Below are 24442 nucleotides of genomic sequence, written 5' to 3'. Positions count from 1 at the left end.
TAAGTCTGGTTATAGTATTATTGTGGGTTAGGAGTTGTTTAAGATTGGGGGGCTGTCTGGAGGCAATGAAAGGTCTTCCTCCTAGAGCTTGAGAAAGAGAACTGTCATTGTCCAGGAGAGGTTGTAGATCTCTGATGATGCGTTGTACTGTTTTGACTTGGGAGCTGTATGTGATGACTAGAGGTGTTCTGTTATTTTCTTTTTTGGGTCTGTCTTGCAGCAAGTTCTCTCTGGGTATCAGTCTGGCTCTGTTGATCTGTTGTCTAACTTCATCTGCTGGGTATTTTAGTTCTAAAAAGGTTTGCTGTAGATCTCTTAGGTGAGAGTCTCTGTCTGTAGAATTGGAGCAGATGCGGCTGTAACGTAGTGCCTGGCTATATACAATGGACTGTTTGGTATGTTTGGGATGGTAGCTAGAGGCATGTAGATATGTTTGTCGGTCAGTTGGTTTACGGTATAAGGTGGTGTCTATGCGCCCATCCTGTATTTTTATAGTAGTGTCCAAAAAATGTATTTCTTGCATAGATTGATTCATTGTTAGGTTGATGGTGGGGTGAAAATCATTGAATTTCTGGTGGAAGGTGTCCAGGGTCTGTTGACCATGTGTCCAGATGATAAAAATATCATCAATGTATCGCAGGTACAAGAGAGGTTTGAGTGGGTAGGAGTTTAGGAAACGTTGTTCTAAATCCACCATGAAGATGTTGGCATACTGTGGGGCCATGCGGGTGCCCATTGCTGTGCCGCTGATCTGAAGGAACAGGTCATCACCGAATTTGAAGTTGTTGTGGGTAAGGACAAATTGGCAGAGTTTGGTAGCAAAGTCCGCTGTGGTTTTATCTGAAATGGTATTCCTTATAGCTTGTATAAAACCACAGCATTTCCCTCCTTTCTCCCCTTAAAACAATAATCACTCAAGCAGTCTTGCATGATCAAATCTACGCTTCCAGGTGCCATAAGAAAGCTGCAGAGATAGTGCAGGATAGTGCGCACCCCGGAAATGATCTCTTTCAGCTTCTGCCTTCTGGAAGAAGGTACAGGGTTATAAAGACTAGGACTAACCGCCTGAGAAACAGTTTCTATCCAAATGCGATTTTGGTTTTAAACGCAGTGTAAGGAGTCTCTATGGGAATATATTGTACTTAAAAATGGGGTATCAGAGTTTTTAAGCGGCTAACCAGGTTGGGATAGCTGGGACAGCAGGCTTGCTGGTTTTTGAATGTCCGATGTAGATTTTTTCAATTTCATTGTTCTGTATGGGACAATCACAATAAAGATTATTGTATCATAAAAGGTAAAAAATAACATTCGGTCACTCAGAATACAGTAGTACCTCGGTTTAAGAACAGTCTGGTTTAAGAACAATTTGGTTTACAAACTCCGCAAAACCAGAAATAGTGTCCCAGTTTGGGAAATTTACCTTGGTCTAAGAACAGAATCCGAATGGTGGAAGGGCAGCAGCAGTGGGAGGCCTCATTAGGGAAAGCGCACCTCGGTTTAAGAACAGTTTCGGTTTAAGAACGGACTTCCGGAATGGATTAAGTTAATAAACGGAGGTCCCACTGTACTTACTGAAGAGTAACTGATATTAGGCCGGCTTAAAATGGCCGTTCAGTTAAAAAAGGGATACAGTGGTACCTCGGGTTACAAACGCTTCAGGTTACAGACTCCGCTAACCCAGAAATAGTACCTCGGGTTAAGAACTTTGCTTCAGGATAAGAACAGAAATCGTGCTCTGGCGGCGCAGCAGCAGCGGGAGGCCCCATTAGCTAAAGTGGTGCTTCAGGTTAAGAACAGTTTCAGGTTAAGAACGGACCTCCGGAACAAATTAAGTTCTTAACCAGAGGTACCACTGTACCTCTAGTCTAGCTAAAAATGTAGCAGATGTTGTCACATTTCTGACAGAGCAGGGAGAGGAAGAGAGGAAGTGCACAGTGGGAATGTCTCTCACGGAGTCTTCGCTAGTAAGTTTACAGGAAAACTCTGCGAGCTTCAGCTGCAATCATGTTCCTATCTAGCAAAACATGGGTTGTTGGTTTGCCTGCATTTTAAAGAATCCACAGACATGGCATTCCGCTCCCTAATGAAGCCCAATTTATGCTGCTGGACATCAGCTCTGGCCAAGTGATGACTTCAGTGAGCATCGCAACCGGTGAGACTGCATAGCCCCCTGCATTATGGGACCAGGATTATTAGCCATGGTACAGTCGTACCTTGGTTCTCGAACAGAATCCATTCTTTCGACTTCCGAAGACGTTCGAAAACCAAGGCGTGGCTTCCAATTGGCTGCAGGAGCTTCCTGTGCTCAATCGGAAGCCGCAGAAGCCGTGTCAAGATGTTCGGCTTCCAAAAAACGTTCACAAACCAGAACACTCACTTCTGGGTTTGCGGCATTCGGGAGCCAAAACGTTCGAGTCTCAAGGCGTTTGGGATCCAAGGTACGACTGTATCTGAACTGAAACTCCATAGACATGGCAAAGGGAAGGGTTCTAGGTTTTCATGTTCTGCTTATGGGCTTCCTTGAGGAAGGGCTGGCATCAGGAATCAGCATGGCTGGGCACCTGCCAACAGTGGCCTCAGGGATCAGAAGAGCCCTTAGCCACTCCTGCTGCTCCACCAAGGCTCCTTCCCAGTGTTGTTGCTGTTGAAGGATCTCAGCCATAACCTGTTGAATATTGCAGAGCATACGCCGACTGTCCAAAAGCAGTCGGTTGCAAGCTGGCAGGATGGAGCAGGAACAAGACGCTGCTACTAGTAACTTGGTTACTTATAGGTTTATTATTTACAGCAGACTCACAAGTTACTATATACAGGATACAGACACGGATCTTAAATCTCTCTGAACAAACTCCAACGAACTCCCAGAACAACACTGACCAACCAACCAACCACAGGAAGGTCATGAGTCATCATGCCCATGTGGGTGACCTCGACCAATAGCAGAGTTGTATCCAAGGTCGCATATCTCTAGGCGGAATAACTCCCTCTGCTCAGTCTTCTTGGCCTTCATCCAACTCCTTAATTGCTACTGTGGGAAGCTGCAATAGATAGCATGTAGGCAAAAATCCCAACAGTTGCAGCTGCTATAGCTGTGGATGCTGATAATTTTGGGTGAAAAGAACTTGGGGACATGGGGGAAGGGATGTAGCTCAGTGCCAGAGTATCTGCTCTGCATACAGAATGTCCCAGGTTCAATCCCAGGCTTATTCAATTAAGACTGGGAATATCCCCTTGCCTGCAGCCCCAAAGAGCTGCTGCCATCAGAGTAGACAATATCAAGGTTGATGGACCTTAGGTCAGACTTGCCATGAAACAGAGCCCGACGTTTAGATGTTCCTATAAAACTGGCACCATAATTCAAAGTCAGTTTTGAATTATGGTGCTGGAGGAGACTCTTGAGAGTCCCATGGACTGCAAGGAGATCAAACGCATCCATTCTTAAGGAAATCAGCCCTGAGTGCTCACTGGAAGGACAGATCCTGAAGCTGAGGCTCCAATACTTTGGCCACCTCGTGAGAAGAGAAAAGACCCTGATGTTGGGAAAGATGGAGGGCACAAGGAGAAGGGGATGGCAGAGGACGAGATGGTTGGACAGTGTTCTCGAAGCTACAAACATGAGTTTGACCAAACTGCGGGAGGCAGTGGAAGACAGGAGTGCCTGGCGTGCTCTGGTCCATGGGGTCACGAAGAGTCGGACACGACTAAACGACTAAACAACAACAACAACATAAAACTGGACTCAATGAAAAATGAAATACAAATCAAATAAACGTGTTGCATCTTCGCCTTTGCACCCTTGGGAGCGAGTCCTGATTATTTCATTGGGATGCCTGCAGGTCTTTGGGCCAGGATTGTAGCGGATTTTCTGCTGTGACTTGAAAATTACAGCGCATTCAGGTCTGCAGAAATCTGATCAACGCCGGGAGATGGAAAAATAGGGCAGCTTTTATAACAGGCAGGCAGCATTTTAAATAAACAGAGTTTAACACACGTCGCTATGTACCAGCCAGAGTGCCCACTTTCAAGCAAAGCTAATTCAAAAATAGCAGAGTTTATATATGCATGCTCCCTCATAACCACCCCCCCACCCTTTCAGGGAAAATAATGTTCCACCATGATGTTGTTCAGCCCTAAACATTTTCCATTAATTTCAGTGACATTTGCTTGACTCTTCCAACAATTCCAGTGGAATTACAGCTGCAGGTTTTAGAAATGACTGAAAGTCTTTGCATGGTGGTTCCCAATACGTCTCAGCAGTCAGGTGTATCTGTAATGGCTCAGATGATTAAACCTTTCACATGGCACCAGTTTGTCCACTACACATTGATACATGTTGTCTTTCGCTTCTGAGGGGGGATAGGTCACCTGGTTGCTGTTTTTTATGTTTTTATTAAAATATTTTCATGAGCAACAAGAGTACATCCAGTGTCTATGTTTTCAAATCATAGAGTCCTTCATGGCGGTCAGTTATATTCAGTTTGAGAAATTTTTGATGTGGGTAGCATGGAGTTGGTGGGGGAAGATAATTGGAGAGACAAAGGGAGGAAACAGGCATGGGGGAGGACAATAAACTTCCATTCTTTTTTGTAATATATGAGCCGAGCGTTTGTGTTAGTGTCACATGGGTTGGTATCTTGATTTTGCTGGTGGAGGGCAAGAGATCATCATCATCATTTTATTTGTATGCCGCCTTTCCATAGTTAAAACAATGCTCAAGGCAGCTTACAACACAACAAGATTTACATAATTACCATCATAGGTAAAGGTAAAGGGTTCCCCTGACCGTTAGGTCCAGTTGCGGACAACTCTGGGGTTGCAGCTCTCATCTCGCTTTATTGGCCGAGGGAGCCGGCATACAGCTTCCGGGTCATGTGGCCAGTATGACTAAGCCACTTCTGGTGAACCAGAGCAGCACACAGAAACACTGTTTACCTTCCCACTGGTGCGGTACCTATTTATCTACTTGCACTGGCGTGCTTTTGAACTGCTAGGTGGGCAGGAGCAGGGACTGAGCAACGGGAGCTCACCGCATCGCGGGGATTCGAACCGCTGACCTTCTGATCGGCAAGCCCTAGGCTCTGTGGTTTAACCCACAGCACCACCCACATCCCTGTGATTTAACCCACAGCACCACCCGCGTCAAAAGGTACACAACCAAATGGAAAACAATTTCCACATAAATCATAAAATCTAAAACTAAAAATACAACATTAATATCAATTACAATTTAAAATGGCATAGATAAAAAATAAAAACAGTTTTTAAAAGGAGCCCTCTCTGTCGAGCAACAGCAGCAGCAGTCCTTTCTGGAGCCTGTCAGGCCCCGCCCCAAGCCAGGTGGAGAGAGGCAGGGGAGGGCCCCTCGGGCTCCAGCAGGGAGATCAGAGGGTCCCCAGCATGGTTGGTTGCAATGTGCTTTGTTTGTGTGCGTGATTTCGGGAGGGGAGGTTGCTGTGAGGTTAAGTTAGCCCAATTGAGCTCCCGCTCAAAAAATTAGAATTTCGTGTTGGAAACACACCCTGGGAAGGCTGCCAACTTCCCAAGTGTCTATCCAGGGGTCCTCTCTGGCTGTAAATCTCCCTCAGTCCAGAGAGACCAGTAATAAGCGACCCTTCTCTCCTGAGAAGAGCACGCTAGTCTTCTGGCATATCCTAGCAGAAGAAAGACTCAATCATGGTTCTAAACTACTTTATTTACAGGCTTATAATACAGAGACTCCATCAGTACATGTGTGCTCTCTGTACAGAAATGTGCCACAAACAGAAGTAAAACTAACTTCCAACTAACTTCCAACAGTACTCAGACTTCCTGTCTCACGCTCACTCAGACACTGACATGATGTACACAAAACATAGTACCACTGCTGGAGCAGCTCGGATAGATAAAAATCCTAACATTTAGGTGCCTATGCACCTCCCTGAAAGCCTTCCCCTCTCTTCCCCTTTGCCAGGTGATTTCATGGTGATGGCAGTCATAAGAACATAAGAGGATCCTTGCTGGATCAGACCAATGGCCCATGTGGCCCAGCCTCCTGTTCTCACAGTGGCCAAATGGGAAACCTTCAAGCAGAATTTGAGCTCAAGAGCAGTCTGCCCCACTGTGGCTTCCAGCAGCTGGCATTCAGAAGCATCTTTGCCTCTGACCATGGAGGCAGAGCATAGTCATGTTGGCCATCACAGCCATCACAATCACAGTGTTTTTCCTTTTAACTTTTGTTGACAGTGTGGGGCATAGTGTAAAGCAAAGGCCCACATGGTCATACCTGCCAACCATGTTTCCAAAAGTCCTGCATGGTTCTAGAGGCACAGCTCTCTGGGAGGCCAAGATGGCGGGCGTGACTGGCATAGATGGAGCTTTGCTGCTCAGTGCACCTGGTAAAACAAGGAGCACGGCTTGGGCATATTATGTGAACGCCGACCGCTTAGCGCTTCTAATTCTGCTTCTTGCTCTTTTCCAGCTCTCCTTTATGCAACTATTTTTGGGAACGTCACCACAATTTTCCAACAGATGTACGCCAACACCAACCGCTACCATGAGATGCTGAACAATGTGAGAGATTTCTTAAAGTTGTACCAAGTCCCCAAAGGCCTTAGCGAACGAGTCATGGATTATATTGTCTCCACCTGGTCAATGTCCAAAGGAATCGACACAGAGAAGGTACGATACGTGTGTGTTTGTGAGTGTGAGTGTGAAACCCCAGTGGCTGGTCACGTTAAGCCAATGTGCATTTTCAGAGCAGAAGGAGAGGTGTAACAATTCAGAATCCCATTCTTATTCATTAAATAATGTTACTATGATGCATACTTGTTTTTTTTAAAGGGTAGAATGGTCTGTGTTCTGTATACCCATGATAGCATGACACAATTGCAGTAATTGGCATTAAAATCAGTTGGTAACAGCCTGAGTTCGTTTGTTTGTTAGTTCCTTCCTTCCTTTTTTAAAACATCAACATTCAAGTCCTTAAAACTGAGAAGGTAAGCCTCAAAGTGTATGGGTAATATTTAGTAAAACCGCAGAAGAATTTTCTCTAAAAAAATCCAGCAGCTGGTTGTGCAAAAGGGCTTCATATTTTGCTACTCCCTCCTTGATTGGCAAAAGCAGAATTATGGAAGATAAGCAAAGATATGCAAACTGTTTAAGTGCATAATTAACTGGTACAGGTCACAGCACCAATCAGCTGATGGGCAGAGCAAACACACTTCAAAGGGACTCTCCCTCAGTGTTCATCAGCTGATCGGTGCTGAGAGCAAGCCCATTGGCTGCACTAGGGAGTTCCCATGCAATACAGGAAGTGTCACATACGACATCAGGTATTGGGCAGGAGGGTGTGGTTTGGGGGAAACTGGTGTCATGGGTCCTATTAGGACTCCACTTAGCCTAATTACACTAGCGGTCAGAGGTCCCCCACCATGGGGCTAATGAATAAATGTGAAAGTCAGACTGATTTTTTTTTTTTTTTTACAAATGGGTACAAAATTCATTTAATGAAAATAAATGCAGCACTAAAGCAAAAGAGAGAGAAAAAGATATCACATTACCTAGTTTGTTGAACTTCTCAGGTACTGTTGCTTCTGCAAAAATTATTACTGCATAGCAGAAGTTGGGCGGTGTTTGGTTCAGAACTCACTATACTGATCCTTTAAAAGAACAATCTCTCTTTAATATCCTGAATCCTTTTTCCTTTATCAAATTACTTTGCATATTTTTCCCTTTAGTGCCACTGCTTTGCTCCTGGTGGATATTAAGCCCTGCTTCTAGTTGTTTCTTCCTTCTTTGAAATATTGGATTTCATATATATTCTCTGTGGCCTTTCTAACTATCGCCTTTTACTTCCCAGCTCCATGATGCTTAAACAAATACATCAGCGTATTTATCTTTTCTCAACCGTTGGATAAGGTCAATAACCGCAGTGCAATATGTAGCAGGATTTTTCTTCTGCAAGTCTTGGGACCATGGGCTATTGGGAGCCAATGAAATGCCCTCCAAATGGACTACAAGTCCCATCCCTCCCTGACCACTGGCCCTGCTGGCTGGGGCTGATGGGAGTTGTAGTCCCCGGCATCTGAAGAACATTGTGTTGGTTAGCCCTGCCATAAGCTCTGCCGCATCTGCAGTCAGTGGATGTCTCAAACAAGAAACTCATCTCGATCTGTGCAGTGGGATTTATTATATTATATAGCATTCTTTACCCCAGCCTCACCTGCTACATTGCAGGCAGTAATGTCTTCCGTTATGAGAAGTTTAATTCCCTCCTTTACAAACCAAATAAGAAAAGGAGTAGCGAAGAATTGTATATCCCTGGGGGGTGGAAGGGGGGGGGGAGATGCTATATTTAAACCTTTGCAGCAAGGTTCCTATGGCGACAGAAAATGATAATCGTATGGGAACGTGAGGGTTTAAAAATAACGGCTGTCCAATACGTCACGGAGAAAGTGTGTCTTCTTAAAATAGCACCTGGCTGTACGCTTGTCCAGAGGCAAGAGAGTCGGCGTGTGAGTTTTCGGTTTAGACTAGGTAGACCTGCATTTGACTCAACACCTGAGCCAAATGGGATGCAGCCTTGTAGATGCTCTGATCTGTTTAAACCTGTTCAAATAGCAGGGCAAAAGCCCTGTAACACCAGTTGAGGATACCAGGTGTGCTGTGTCTATGCAGCTTCCTGTTTAGTGTTGCATGTTTGGTTCTTAGTCGTCGGTCATAATACAGTAGCGGCCAGATTCCCAGAGACTGGTATTCAGACGTAAACTGCCTTCAGCAGTGTAGGCAGCACATAGGTGTCAGGTTCCCTGCTTAGCGGGATACCAGGATTTTCTTTGCATGGCTGAAAATTGCGGTGTCTGGGTGAGATGCAAAGGGTAGGCATTTGGCAAGGGGGTTTGGGGTCTTGCAAGGGAGAGGGGGTAGGTGGGGCTGGCAAGCAGCAGCCCCTCGTATATCTGTGCATTCTCAACAGGGATCTGCAGCTTATTCAGGCTCCTCAACAAGCATACATGTTGCTGTTGTTGTTTAGTCGTGTCCGGCTCTTCGTGACCCCATGGACCAGAGCACGTCAGGCACTCCTGTCTTCCCCTGCCTCCTGCACTTTGGTCAGACTCATGCTGGTAGCTTCGAGAACACTGTCCAACCATCTTGTCCTCTGTCGTCCCCTTCTCCTTGTGCCCTCCATCTTTCCCAACATCAGGGTCTTTTCCAGGGAGTCTTCTCTTCTCATGAGGTGGTTAAAGTATTGGAGCCTCAGCTTCACGATCTGTCCTTCCAGTGAGAACTCAGGGCTGATTTCCTTCAGAATGGAGAGTCCATGGGACTCTCAAGAGTCTCCTCCAGCACAAGAATTCAAAAGCATCAATTCTTCGGCAATCAGCCTTCTATATGGTCCAGCTCTCACTTCCATACATCACGACTGGGAAAACCATGGCTTTAACTATACGGACCTTTGTTGGCAAGGTGATGTCTCTGCTTTTTAAGATGCTGTCTAGGTTTGTCATTGCTTTTCTCCCAAGAAGCAGGCGTCTTTTAATTTCGTGGCTGCTGTCACCATCTGCAGTGATCGTGGAGCCCAAGAAAGTAAAATCTCTCACTGCCTACATTACTTCCCCTTCTATTTGCCAGGAGGTGATGGGACCAGTGGCCATGATCTTTGTCTTTTGGATGTTGAGCTTCAAACCATATTTTGCACTCTCCTCTTTCACCCTCATTAAAAGATTCTTTAATTCCTCCTCACTTTCTGCCATCAAGGTTGTGTCATCTGCATACATAGGAGGACTCAATTCTTTGCTAACAGATGCTGTCTGCATTCTCTTCCTTAAGTGTGCACTTGACACGTCTTAAGAATGTAGTGCCTGAAGTGGCCTGCTGAAAAAGGAGACGAGTGCCAGAAAAGCACTCTTCAGATAAGATCTCTTAAGCGGCCATAATAATATTTACAGCAATTCTTGGGAACGGGGGTAGGGTGGGGGAGAGGGGAATACTCATCTTGGATTTAAATTCCTTGGTTTTTAATTGAAACACACTTGACAGCAGTTGAAAAATTAATGGGTTACACGGGAAAATAGGTCGTTACACAGAGAACTGCAAACAGTGGTTGCTCAGCCAACATTTTCAATTAAGGGAGCTCACTGCTAGCAACAAAATGTTAAGTCCAGATAAAGATTCTCTCCCCCCCCCCCTGCTTTGGGCTTCTTGATTGCTGTCGGGCAGTGGAGGGGTCAGCAAACTTTTTCAGCAGAGGGGCCGGTCTGCTGTCCCTCAGACCTTGTGGGGGGCCAAACTATATTTGGGGGGGGGGAATGAACGAATTCCTATGCCCCACAAATAACCCAGAGATGCATTTTAAATAAAAGGACACATTCTACTCATGTAAAAACATGCTGATTCCCGGACCGTCTGCGGGCCAGATTTAGAAGGCAATTGGGCCGGATCCGGCCCCTGGGCCTTAGTTTGCCTACCCATGCTGTCGGGCTTTGGTGATGCTAAGGTACATAAAGATGAAGGATGGACTTTTCTGAAACGCTCGATACTGAGCACATCTCCAGGGTCTTTCACCTCCAATGCTCATCTTGCTCCTTAATTTACATGAGAAGTGAATCCACCCACATCTCTGGGTTCCACTAAAAATGTAAACAATTCTTGCGTACTACACATATTTCCCTCCACACCTAGCATTAAATGCATATGTACATTAAATGTGCATATGCAATGTTAGTAAGATGCTTTGAGTTGCCTGCGGCAAAAAAGTGACTAATAAATTTAATTAATAAATGCTAATAAAATATTGGAGACCTCCCCCTAAAGCTGGTGGGCATTGCCATTCAAATGGTGTGCCTGTTTTGTGTCTTGTGATCATTTATATGTGGGTGGGGCTTACCTTTCCCCCCATATTTTATTCAAGTTGGCACCCCTGGGCAGTCATTAGTTCTCAGTCTAACCTACCTCACTAGATTGTTGTGAGAATGAAACAGTTGGGGGGTGGAGAAGGGGGGGAGAACCTTGTATGACACTTTGTCCTCCCTGGCAGAAAGACGGGACATAAATGTAATAATAGTTATAATTTGGGTTGCGGTTTCCATTAGTTTCTCCCCTGCCCCCAAGAAAAGTTTTCATTGATTTGCGCAATTAAAGAAGGCGAAAATACCTCTCTCCAGAAATACAGCAGTCTTGACAAGCTCTACATGAGATTATTCCAATCAGATCTAGTCAAGCGGTTCATTAAACCAGGCTTTGTATATCGGGGCGCCATTTCAGGTTTCGCGTGGGAGCAAAGAGGTTTCAGCCTGTTCTTGGATCAACTCAGGATTAAATGGCATCAAACACCCTGGCGTATTTTAAGAGCATTTACAGCTGCTCCTTTAATCTCAGAATGATTATATTGATGATATTCACACCCAAGAGTTCTGATCCTTTGAGGTGGGTACCCAGTATGCAACATCTGCAGTTTGTTTAAAGCACATTGGCATTGGGTAAGGAGACAGAAATGCTGCCTGTGTTCCCACAAAGAGCAGAGAAGATGCTAATTTGGGGACTGCATGCCCTCTAAGTGTCCCGATTTTCCAGGGACAATCCCGGAATTGCGAAAGCGCATCTAGGCTTCTGATTTGATCCTAGAAAGTCCCTATTTCCCCCATCAGTGCCATCACCATTGGAGGACAAGCCGGCGCTGGTCCCAAGCAATGGTGGTGGTAACCAATTTTGAAGAGGTCCACAATTTGCGGCACCCTGGACCCATACAACTGGACAAATAGGGACCTTATCCTATAGATGCGCGCAGGTGTGGGGACCCTTTGGCTCTCCAGATGTGACTGAACTACAATTCCCATCAGCCCAGCAAGCATGGGCCCATGGCCAGGGATGATGCGTGCTGTAGTTCTGCCACATCTGGAAGGCCAAAGGTTTCCCATCGCCTAGCATATGGCATGCCACATGGACATGGGCTCGTCTCCAATGGCTTTTGAGCACTTTGGCTATTCCTTTCGAATACTAGATCTCATGTGAAAGCACACAGAGGATGCAGATAACAACAACAACAACAACAACAACAACAACAACAACAACAACAACAACAACAACAACAACTTTATAGCCCGCTCATCTGGCTGGGTTTCCCCAGCCACTCTGGGCAGCTTCCAACAAAAGATTAAAAATACATTAAGACATCAGTCATTAAAAGCTTCCCTAAACAGGGCTGCCTTCAGATGTCTTCTAAACGTGATATAGTTGTTTATTTCTTTGACATCTGATGGGAGGGCATTCCACAGGGCGGGCGCCACTACCGAGAAGGCCGTCTGCCTGGTTCCTGTAACTTGGCTTCTCGCAGTGAGGGAACTGCCAGAAGGCCCTCAGCACTGGACGTTATGTCCTTATTACTTGAGTCTCATGAAAATGTGCGTAAGCAGAACGCATGAAGGTTACGGGCCTAATTTCAGCACGTTTTCTCTTGTCTTGTCCTGCATTTAAAAACAAAACAAAACAAAACAAAACAAACAAAACAAAACAAAACAAAACAAAACAAAACAAAACAAAACAAAACAAAACAAAACAAAACAAAACAAAACAAAACAAAAACTGGCTTACAAGCTTAGGAAGGTCCAATTCCTATTCATAGAATCATAGAAGAGTTGGAAGAGACCACAAGGGCCATCGAGTCCAACCCCCTGCCAAGCAGGAAACACCATCAGAGCACTCCTGACATATGGTTGTCAAGCCTCTGCTTAAAGACCTCCAAAGAAGGAGACTCCTCCACACTCCTTGGCAGCAAATTCCACTGTCGAACAGCTCTTACTGTCAGGAAGTTCTTCCTAATGTTTAGGTGGAATCTTCTTTCTTGTAATTTGGAACCATTGCTCTGTGTCCGCTTCTCTGGAGCAGCAGAAAACAACCTTTCTCCCTCCTCTATGTGACATCCTTATATATATTTGAACATGGCTATCATATCACCCCTTAACCTCCTCTTCTCCAGGCTAAACATGCCCAGCTCCCTTAGCCATTCCTCATAAGGCATCGTTTCCAGGCCTTTGACCATTTTGGTTGCCCTCCTCTGGACACGTTCCAGTTTGTCAGTGTCCTTCTTGAACTGTGGTGCCCAGAACTGGACACAGTACTCCAGGTGAGGTCTGACCAGAACAGAATACAGTGGCACTATTACTTCCCTTGATCTAGATGCTATACTCCTATTGATGCAGCCCAGAATTGCATTGGCTTTTTTAGCTGCCGCGTCACACTGTTGGCTCATGTCGAGTTCGTGGTCAACCAAGACTCCTAGATCCTTTTCACATGTACTGCTCTCAAGCCAGGTGTCACCCATATTCAAAAGAGACAGTGCAGCAGATCCTGGCCTGGTCGCCTGTGGTGACTCAGGACAGGGCACAAGGTGAGTGTCTGTTTTGCAACCCTGCTTTTAGCATGGCCGATTCAAGCTTTCAGTGGAGTTGACTGGTGTTAATTACGCTGCCCCCGTGTCTCTCTCATTAACTGCATTTAACCAATTCTGTAGCATTTGCTAAGCCACCCAGAAGGCAGACCGTGGAGACAAAAGGTAATTGGGACAGGGCAAAGCCTTTTAGCAGAGGCTTGTCACTCTAGTACACAGCCCTAATCTACAAACGTCTTTGTGCTGGTCCTCCCAGCAAACCGTCCCACACCTTTCTGTTTATCATCCCTGTTCCCTGCTGAGCTCTTTTCAGCTGGTCTGGAAGCTTATCTTAAACTGCCTGTGTTAAGAAAATGCCAGAGGAAAAGGCAAACAATGTGAGATGCATCTCCTTGGGGATTTGAAGCTTGCTTTCTCAACAGAGGCAAAATGGTATCTCTTTTTCCCACCCCGCCATTGATTGTTTCCAGGTTTTCCTTCAAGTACCACGCATGTATTGATCCATTTAGTCAAAGTGCATTTACCAAAGCCTTAAAATCATCGTATGTACTAATAACAAACTTGGTCTGTTTAGAAAGAAAACGAGGCCACTCCATAATAAGGTAGCATTTCCCCCCACTATACACACAGGGGACTTCTGAGTCAAATGGATCTCTCTCTTATATATAGAGAGAGGTGGCTATAAAAGAGGGACAAGGTAGACAAACAGAATACAACAATCAATTGCTACTAGTTATGATGGTTGTGTACTTCCACCAAGATCTAGGGGTGGGTGGATCTGTCATCTTCAGCCCCCCCCCCCCCCCGTTTCTCATTTTATCAACCTATAATTCACTTCGAGAGCCGGACCATAAAGAAGGTTGATCACCGAAGAATTGATGCTTTTGAATTATGGTGCTGGAGGAGACTCTTGAGAGTCCCATGGACTGCAAGAAGATCAAACCTATCCATTCTGAAGGAAATTAGCCCTGAGTGCTCACTGGAAGGACAGATCGTGAAGCTGAGGCTCCAATACTTTGGCCACCTTGTGAGAAGAGAAGACTCCCTGGAAAAGACCCTGATGTTGGGAAAGATGGAGGGCACAAGGAGAAGGGGACGACAGAGGATGAGATGGTTGGATACTGTTCTCAAAACTACCAGCATGAGTTTGACCAAACTGCGGGAGGCAGTGGAAGACAGGAGTGCCTGGCGTGCTCTCGTCCATGGGGTCACGAAGAGTCGGACACGACTAAATGACTAAACAACAACAACAATTCACTTCTCCATGTTTCTGCAGTAATTTGTGATTATTATTGTTATTATTTCAAAACTCCCATGAAAATTCATCAGCAGTTCATTGCAAATGTCTCCTAATTAACACTTTTTACTAACGTGCACATTTTTGCCATCAGTTCCCCCTAGCATAATGCATTGTTGCCTATTATTTCCACCAATATCCTCACCCTTTCCCCATACCTATACTTTTTTTTTTTTTTGGTCTGAGAACTGTATTGCAAAATTCAAAGAAGTGTGAATTGCAAAGTATGGCTGCGTTTCGATTCTCGTCTTCTTTTGGAAAGTATTATTTAGGTAGGTTCACCTTTAAACACAAGCTGAATCGGATTTCTTCACCATCCTTTGCAGGCTCACAGGCACCAATCCCTGGCAGTCATGAGCAGGAAAAAACTGTTGTGATTCTGCTCTGCTTCTGGTTTCACATTAAGCACCTGATTATCTGCTGGGGGGTAGGTGGGATTCTGAACTAGAAAGGCTGTTGATTTGATGTGTTAGGGCTCTTACCGTTTTTTGTGTGTGAAAGCTCTGGGGATGAGGTTTCCACCACCTTCAGAGCGGCTTATATTTTACACATTTTGTGCATGAACAAGGTACAGTCACTGGCTATGATCATTGTGCTTCAGATTTGTTACATGACAGCCTTTTTGATAGCCTCAATAACTGGTCTTTGAAAACCATGCACTCCTAGTCTTCTGGAATCGAGCAGCGAAGGAGCAAAGGCAGTAGCCAGTTCGTTGTTGGTTGTTGCGATGAAATAGGATTCCACTGGGTGAAAAGAGGCGTCATGCCGCATGCTTAATTCTGTAATTTAGTAGAAAGCTAATAACACCCCGGTTTGGGGAGAGCATCTATCCAATACCCAGACATTTATGTGGTTCTTCTAGACTCATACAGTGGCGAAACAACTGCAGAGAGCAATAGAGTGGTTAAAGACAGCATCTTTCACTGGGCCAACCCCAGGGATGCTGAGAGGCGTCCTTTCGAAAACAATATCATTCACAGTTCACATTATCCACGTTATTAGCTGATAATGTATAGGATAGAAAGGCTAAGAGGAATCGAAACAGGATTTTCTGGGTTTTCTTTGAAGCAAGAGCACAGTGGTTGTGTGTCCTTCTTTAAGGAGGACATCTCTCTATTTGAAAGTGCTGTCTGTTTGAAGGCATACCCAGTCCATGTCTGGTTTAAAGATAAGGAATTTAGTGAGTGGCGATTGAGGCTGTGAATCTACACAAGGAACAGCTGGACCATAGACTGAGCAGGTCACCTGGTCACAGCCTATCCTACTAGGATGTGATGCTATTATTATTATTATTATTATTATTATTATTATTATTATTATTATTACAATTTCCATACCGCCCTTTATCCAAAGATCATAGGGGGGTTACAATATAGAAACAAAAAGATATATAACATAGTAACAAACCAAAACAATACCCCGCTCCCCGTTTAAAAGGCTATAGATTGTTTAATTAGCCAAAGGCCTGAGAGAAGAGACATGAAGTGAAGGCACCAGGCGAGGTTCCCTGGGGAGAGCATTCTACAAGCAATGAGCCACCATAGAAAAAGCCCATTTTCGTGTTCCTGCTGTCCGGACCTTTCAGGGAGGAGGCACACAAAGAAGGGCCTCAGATGATTTTTGCAGGGTCCAGGTAGGCCAGGCATAGGCAAGCTCCGGCCCTCCAGATGTTTGGGACTACAATTCCCATCATCCCTGACCACTGGTCCTGTTAGCTAGGGACGATGGGAATTGTAGTCCCAAACATCTGGAGGGCTAGAGTTTGCCTATGCCTGAGGTAGGTTCATATGGGGGGAAGCGGTTCTTGAGATCTTGTGGTCCTGAGCCCTTTAAGGCTTTATAGATCAAAACCATCACTTTGAGTTGGGCCCAGCCAGTGCAATCAGGCCAGGATTGCTGTTATATGCTCAAACCATGTAACCCCGGTGAGCAGCCTGGCTGTCAGATTCTGCACAAGCTGGAGTTTCTAAACTGTCTTCAGATGCAGTCCCATATACACATGGAAATTTTCTAAGGTTACCAGAGTTTACAAGAGCAAAGTCAACAGAAGCTAGGCTGTCCCTGTCCAGATAGGGGCGTAGCTGGGCCACCAGCCAAAGCTGATGGAAGGCTCTCTGCACCACTGAGGCCACCTGAGCCTCAAGCAACAGCAATGGACCCAGAAGCTGGATACACTCAGAGGGAGTGTAACTCCATCAAGAGCAGGCAACTTCCCATCCATCCAGTCTGGGGAACCACCCACTAACAGTGCCTTGGTCTTATCTGGATTGACACTCATTCAGTCTATTACTGTCAGGGGTTCAGGGAGAGAGGCGCAGATGAGGGAGGAGACAGAGAGCGAGGGGGAAGGATTCCAGGGTGACGAGGAAGAGGACGACAATGACCCAAGATTGTCCATGAGTCCGTCCAGTGAATCGGAGGACTCCCAAAAGGGAGCCCCTCTGGTCAAGCCAAGGGGAGCTAGAGGGGGAAGCAGTCAGGAGCAGGGAAACGAAGGGGGAACCCCCAGTGGGAGTTGGAGATCGGGACCGGCTGCTCCGCCGGAACGGAGTGAAGGGGGTGGAGTGACCAGTGTGTCAGAAGGAGCAGAACAGGAAGCAGAGAGGGGAAGGAGATCAGGGCAAGACGTCCTGCTGGAAGGGGAGGAAAGTAGTATCGAGAGCAGTGTAACTGTCGAAGGGAAGGTCAGGAGCAACGTACGCGCGCCAAGTTCAAAATGGGAGGCGCGCGGAAATGAAGAGAGTCCTGGGGAGGAGCCTGGTCCCAAAGCCCGAAGGAGGGGGCAGGAGGCGGCAGAGGATTCAGCCTCTGGAGAGTCCCGAAGGGAGAGAACACAGGGGGGCAGAAAGACCCTGCGGAAAAGGAAAGAGAGAAAGAGGTGGACCAGTACAAGCCTCTTAAACTGGTGTAGAGGCGGTACTGACTCAGAGGGGACTTCAGCGGTCTAAGCGTAACAGACGTAGAGTCACGGAGCTCGGATGCGAAGCTAAGAATGTTCTTCAATAAAAGCTTTTGTACATAAGCCGGACTGGACTTTGGTCTCTTGTGAGCTGGGACCACGGGTGACTCTGACAATTACCAAGGCAAGACAACGGTGCATCACATCCAATTTGACTTATAGTCTAAATTTGCACCCATCTGCATCTACTTATAAATTAGCATATGCAAACTTGATCCGACTGTGCCTTCCTTTCACCCTCCTCCACCCCACCCCCCTTCATGGGCTGACAGAAGAATCATTGCATAATGATGACAGAGCATTGGTAGGCATACCTAAAATTCACAGCATAGATGGGGAACTTGTGGTCCTTCAAATACAGTATTATCTTGGTTCTTGCACGTAATCCGTTCTGGAAGTCCGTTTGACTTCCAAAATGTTCGAAAACCAAGGCACGGCTTCCGATTGGTGCAGGCGCCCCGGAAACAATAGCCGACAACCGCATTGGACATTCGGCTTCCGAAAAAAGTTTGCAAACCAAGGCGTTTACTTCTGGGTTTCCGGTGTTCGGGTTCCAATTTGTTCCTCAACTAAGCCGTTTGAGAACCAAGGTTCCACTGCATTACAAGACCATAGCACCCATCATGGATGACTACTGTCCATGATTTCGGAGTCCAACCAGAAGGTTACAGATTCTCCTTCCCGGATTAGACAGTGGGAAGAACTTGGTGAAGTTGTCCCTTTTGTTGGGCCTGCACCCTCTTAGTTTGCTGGGGGAGATGCTCTGAACTGCTCCCCCAATGAGATAGATTTCCCCCATGCTGAAAACTAGGGAGAAGGCTAGGCTAGCATCCCAGCCTATGCAGAGAATTCAAAGTATGTGTGATTCCCCTGGAGTATATTGAATAACACAGATCATCCCAGCCCAACTGTAATGTTCACTCTACTTCACTCCACACCACTGCTTATGTGAAAGGAGGATCCTGGGTTCAGAGTCCTTGCCTTTTTAATTGAAGCATACACTGTTTTCCACTTATCTCTTCTGCTCCCTTTTGAAAAGCCAAATCCATTTCCAAAAACGGCATTTTTTAAAAAAAATCAAGCACATATCCTGGGGCTAGGCCTTTGTTCCCTTGTTCTTTAGAGGGGCCACCTCTCTTTCTCTGTGTCTTCAGTTGGAGATGGCTTAAGGCTGGCTGCGCAAATAGAACCTTTTTGGCTCGTCACTTCGGTTAATTACTGGATTCTTCCTGATGGATTTAGCTGGCTTTTTTCTTCGGCGCAGTGGAGGTCTCGCCTCCCCAACTGCTGGAGAACATGATGAAAGTGCCACTATTGTATCTACAAAAAGGAACGCCGTTTGCAGTGATGACACTACTAAGATATCTGAGCGCATCAGGATTCTTCCCTCACATTCATGCTCTCTCTCTCTCTCTCTCAACACACTAGAGCTCTTTATGGCAGCATGAAAAGGATAACAAGAGCTGTTAAAGGCCTTTCTCCAGTGATATTTTACAATATAATCCTAAATGCACTTCTCAGGGAGTAACAGAGCAATGCATTGCCCTTTGTGCTGGGCTGGGGTTGGGCTGGGTGGAGTTGTCCCTCTGCCAGCCTTGCCAGCCTGTGTTGACAATCCCACAGACCACTGCCTGTGGAGAGATGCCAATCTCATTCCACCGTCATTGACCTCCTGTTTCCTCCTGCCAAATGGGCAGGTGGAAATACAGTCATGCCTCGGGTTACAGGCGCTTCGGGTTGCGCGATTTTGGGTTGCGCACCGCACTGAACCTGGAAGTACCAGAACTGGTTACTTCTGAGTTTTGGTGCTTGCACATGCGCAGAAGCACCGAATTGCAACCCTCATGTGTGCACATGCAGTGCTGCGGGTTGCGAACGTGCTTCCCGCACGGATCACGTTCGCAACCCGAGTGTCTACTGTAGAATCATAGAATGGTAGAGTTGGAGGGGACCTGAGGGTCGATACGATACGATATCTTTATTGTCATTGTCCCTTACGGAACAATGAAATTGAAAAACTACATAAAACTACATAAAAACTACATAAAACTACCACAAAACTACATAAAACTACATAAGACTACATAAAACATTCAAAAACCCCTAAAAAAAATCTAAAACCCCATTTTAAAATACACTATACTACAGAGACCCCTTATGCTGCGTTTAGAACCAGAATTGCATTAGCGTAGAAACTGTTTCTCAGACGGCTAGTCCTGGTCTTTATAACCCTATACCTTCTTCCAGAAGGCAGAAGCTGAAAGAGATCATTTCCGGGGTGTGTACTATCATGTGCTATCTTTGCCGCTTTCTTATGGCACCTGGCAGCATAGATTTGATCTAAGGTGGGAAGAGTGCACCCAATAATTCTCTCTGCAGTCTTTACAACCTTGGACAGCATTGTTTTTTCCCTGGCCGTGCAGCTCCCAAACCACACGCACAGACCATAAGTTAGTACGCTCTCCACAGTGCAATGGTAGAATGCCATCAACAGGTCCTTTGAGAGATTGTTTTTCCGGAAGATTCTCAGAAAATATAACCTCTGCTGTGCTCTCTTCACCAGGTCTTTGCTGTTCTCTCCCCAGGTTAGGTTGTCTCTCAACTCCATTCCCAGAAATCGAAACACTGAGACCTGTTCCACACACTTCCCCTCAATAATAAGTGGCCCTCTAGTCCAACCCCCCGCAATGCAGAAATCTCAGTGAAAGCATCCATGACAGATGGCCATCCAACCTCTGCTTGAAACCTCCAAGGAAGGAGAGTCCACAACCTTCCAAAGGAGTCCATTCCACTGTCAAACAGCTCTTACTGTCAGAAAGTTCTTCCTGATGTTGAGTCGGAATCTCCTTTCTTGTAACTTGAAGCCGTTGGTTCGAGTCCAACTCTCCAGAGCAGGAGAAAACAGGCTAGTGCTGGTTTTCTGTGGCTTTCCAGGGGCGAGGAGGGCATGGGGTTGAGCTGACCCCACTGCTGTCATATAGTGGCTCTGGGCTCAATCTCTGTGCCAGAGATTCCACCTTCTGTGGAAGAGGTGAAGTTTAAGTGGTGGCCCCACAGCTCAATAAAGCCCCAAGGTAGGATGGCACGGTTCTCACCCTCAGTGAGCCATGTTTGGGATCATTCTCTAAGCCCCACTGGACTTGGTGAGGCTTACTTTATACTTGGCTGGAAGAATCCCAGAAAGAAGCTAAATAATCAGTAAAAGGCAAGGTCATAAAATCATAGAATAGGAACCACAACTAAAGAATCCCTGACAGATGGCCGTCTAACCTCTGCTTAAAAACCTCCAGTGAAGGAGAGTACATGATCCTCCAAGGGACTCCGTTCCACTGCCAAACAGTGTTTAAATTGTGAAATATGGATGACGTTTGGAAGATGACGTTTGGATTGAATAGCTGCTAACGCCCTCTTTGGGCATTCTGCATGAGATTTTAAATCAGGAGTCACCAACATGGGGTGCAGAGGCATCTCTGTGTTAGAATTCCTGCTCCATGATTGCAGTCATGGGATTATTGTCTTTCACATGACGTTGTATGTTTTGACTCCACTGTGTGGGATGTGACGGAGACAGGATGTTTGTGTTGCTGTGTTCCGTGAAGTGGGACTATTGTCCTTTGTTCTTTCTGTCTTTGCTGTCTGATGCTAGAGAGAGAGGGAGCCATGTTGCAGTGCTCCATGTGTGTTTATATGTAAATAAAGTAGATTAGCCAAAATGCTGAGTTGCTGAGGTCTGTCATGCAAGTTGCGCAAACTCTGCGGATCCCTAAGTGTGCCGGTGTCAGTTGGCATCGGTCGCTGTGATGTTTGGGCTGAAGAAAGCTTTTGAAGCTCCTAATCGATTGACCAGCAGGGAGGGAACATGCCAGTTGGGCATGTGTCTCTGCCAGGGTCCTACTCAAGTGTACACTGAACTCCTGACACTGTGCACCCTTAGAGGGTATATTCACCCATCCCTAGCCATGTCTCACCCCATCCCAGATGACAAATTTAAATAACCGATATCAACATGTGCAGAGCTTAACCCACTGAGAACAGCGAAAGAGAGTTCTTGATTTGCTAAAAGGTTTCTGTTTGATTAGATTTCATGTTTATAGACTCCCTGTACGAATGGCATTAGAGTAAAGCGATAAATCAAAGATAAACAAGCCTGTAGTCTTGTCTTCAGGAAGCCGAATTGTCTTGCATGTGGGGAAGAGATTGGTGATAAGGGCGCAGTGTGAAGACATGTGAAGCTAAGTAAGCAGGTCTGGAACAAAGGCTTGTGCTCAAGTATTTCTTCTGCCATGAATTCCATGGCGTGAATTTCATTGCCAAAAAGGCAGAGTGGTGTAGTGGTTAGAGAGCTGGACTATGACCTTGAAGACCAGGGTTTGAACCCCAACTCAGCCATGAAATTCATTGGGTGCCCTTGGGCAAGTCACTACTTCTCAGCCTAGCCTACCTCGCAGGGTTGTTTTGAGGATAAAACAGGGAGGGGGTGAAGTATATATGTCACATTGAGCCCCTGGGAGGAAAAGTAGGATATAAATGTAATAAACAGTAATTGTTATAAATATAATATAATATTATTATAGTATATTTAATTATATAATAATATAAATATAATAATAATACTGATTATTATATAATATAATATATAATATAATATATTATATTATTAATTATTAATATAATATATATTATATTATATATATATTATATAATGATCATATTGTACAGTGGTACCTCGGGTTAAGTACTTAATTCGTTCTGGAGGTCCGTACTTAACCTGAAACTGTTCTTAACCTGAAGCATCACTTTAGCTAATGGGACCTCCTCCTCCTCCTTCTTCTTCTTCTTCTTCTTCTTCTTCTTCTTATTATTATTATTATTATTCACAGATGGGGAATCTCCACCCCAAGGACAGAATATTGGCTTTTCCTTTCCCCTATCACTGCCATGTTTCCACTCTTTTCCCAGGTCCTTTCGATTTGTCCTAAAGACATGAGAGCAGATATCTGTGTACATCTTAACCGGAAAGTTTTCAACGAGCACCCGGCCTTTCGGCTAGCTAGTGACGGCTGCTTAAGGGCCCTGGCTGTGGAGTTCCAGACAATCCACTGTGCCCCCGGAGACCTCATCTACCATGCGGGGGAAAGCGTGGACGCCCTCTGCTTCGTCGTCTCGGGATCCCTGGAAGTCATACAGGACGATGAGGTGGTGGCTATTTTAGGTAAGGCTATTTCCATTTCATCATCCCTATTCAGCGGAAGCGCTTCGCCACAGTGTGGAACTCGTTCCCGCAGAAGCCAACGGTGGCCGCCATCTTGGATGGCTTCAAAGGAGGATTGGACAAATTCTTGAAGGGTAGGGCTATTGATGGCTGCCATACCCAGTGCTGGATTTACATATAGGCTAAACACATAGCTGTCAACTTTTCCCTTTTCTTGCAAGGAATCCTATTCGGAATAAGGGAATTTCCGTTTAAAAAAGGGAAACGTTGACAGCTATGGCTAAACAAGGTATAGCTTAGGGACCCACGCTCTTGAGGGCCCCCCAAAAAATTAAAGGGAAAAAAATGGATGTACAGTTCCAAAATATAAGATAAAAAAACAAATACAGTGGTGTCTTGCAAGACGAAATTAATCCGTTCCATGAGGCTCTTCGTATAGCAGTTTTTTCATCTTGCGAAGCAAGCCCATTGACAGCTTAGCGGATTAGCGCTATTAGCGGTTTAGCGGCTTTTAGCGATCAGCTGTTAAGCGGCTTATCAGCGGATCAGCTGATAAGCGGCTTAGCGGCTTAGGAAAAGGGGGGGGAAAGGGGGAAAAACCCGCAGGAACTCGCAAGACATTTTCGTCTTGCGAAGCAAGCCCATAGGGAAATTCGTTTTGCGAAGCGCCTCCAAAACGGAAAACCCTTTCGTCTAGCGGGTTTTCCGTCTTGCGAGGCGTTCGTCTTGTGGGGCACCACTGTAAAATAAAACCTCCATACAGCAACAGTGCTTGTGTTGTGTAGGCTCCTATGATGTAAGTAATGGGCCCCGCCTGCTAGCCTGCTCCCTAAAATATCACTGGTTTGCTCATTTCTATATCAATTACTTCGAAAAAATACACACAGTGGTACCTCGGGTTACATACGCTTCAGGTTACAGACTCCGCTAACCCAGAAATAGTACCTCGGGTTAAGAACTTTGCTTCAGGATGAGAACAGAAATCGTGCTCCAGCGGCGTGGCAGCAGTGGGAGGCCCCATTAGCTAAAGTAGTACCTCAGGTTAAGAACAGTTTCAGGTTAAGAACGGACCTCCGGAATGAATTAAGTACTTAACCAGAGGTACCACTGTATTTTGTTATGTGCAAATGGCTTTAGATACCCATTAGGTCCATAAATTACCATATAGCATATGTTCAACACGAAAAACAGCCACAATTTGTTGTTGACAAAGGACAGCTGGACATATAAAGGGCCCCATTACCTTCAGTAGCTTAGGGCCTCATCAAACCTAAATGCGGCCCTGGCCATAGTGCCCAACTTTTGGAGACTCAAACCAAGATGTGCATCTTCCGGGATGCGCTCCCAGGTGGGTCATGTGACCTGTGCCTCTCTTTCTCCCCCACCCCACAGGGCGAGAGCATAGCATGAGAGCTTGGCACCCAAAATGGCCACCACAATCTTGTGTGAAAAAAATGGGATGTCCTGGGTTTTTCCCAGGGCACTTGCCAGGTGTAGTGGATCCACCTTTTAGCACCAATTAATAGTGTGGTGGACTCACCCCACTAACTGCCCCCAATTCTGTATAGCTCACACACCTCACTGTGTGCCAATTACACAAATTTCTACAAT

At 45.7% G+C, this 24442-nt stretch overlaps 1 protein-coding gene across 1 annotated transcript in view; it reads left to right on the top strand.

Annotated features, from left to right (window-relative positions):
* KCNH5 (potassium voltage-gated channel subfamily H member 5) overlaps nt 1-24442 on the top strand; it is a 184397-nt gene that overhangs the window by 106927 nt on the left and 53028 nt on the right. Inside the window, exons 8-9 of the mRNA XM_081859222.1 lie at nt 6458-6657; nt 22579-22831. Coding sequence (XP_081715348.1) covers nt 6458-6657; nt 22579-22831 — 453 coding nt within the window. The remainder of the gene's footprint in view (nt 1-6457; nt 6658-22578; nt 22832-24442) is intronic.

The sequence above is a fragment of the Podarcis erhardii genome (assembly GCF_964252035.2).
Source record: "Podarcis erhardii genome assembly, chromosome: 1".
In the NCBI taxonomy this organism is placed as follows: domain Eukaryota; kingdom Metazoa; phylum Chordata; class Lepidosauria; order Squamata; family Lacertidae; genus Podarcis; species Podarcis erhardii.
This window is presented reverse-complemented; position numbering and strand designations above follow the sequence as displayed.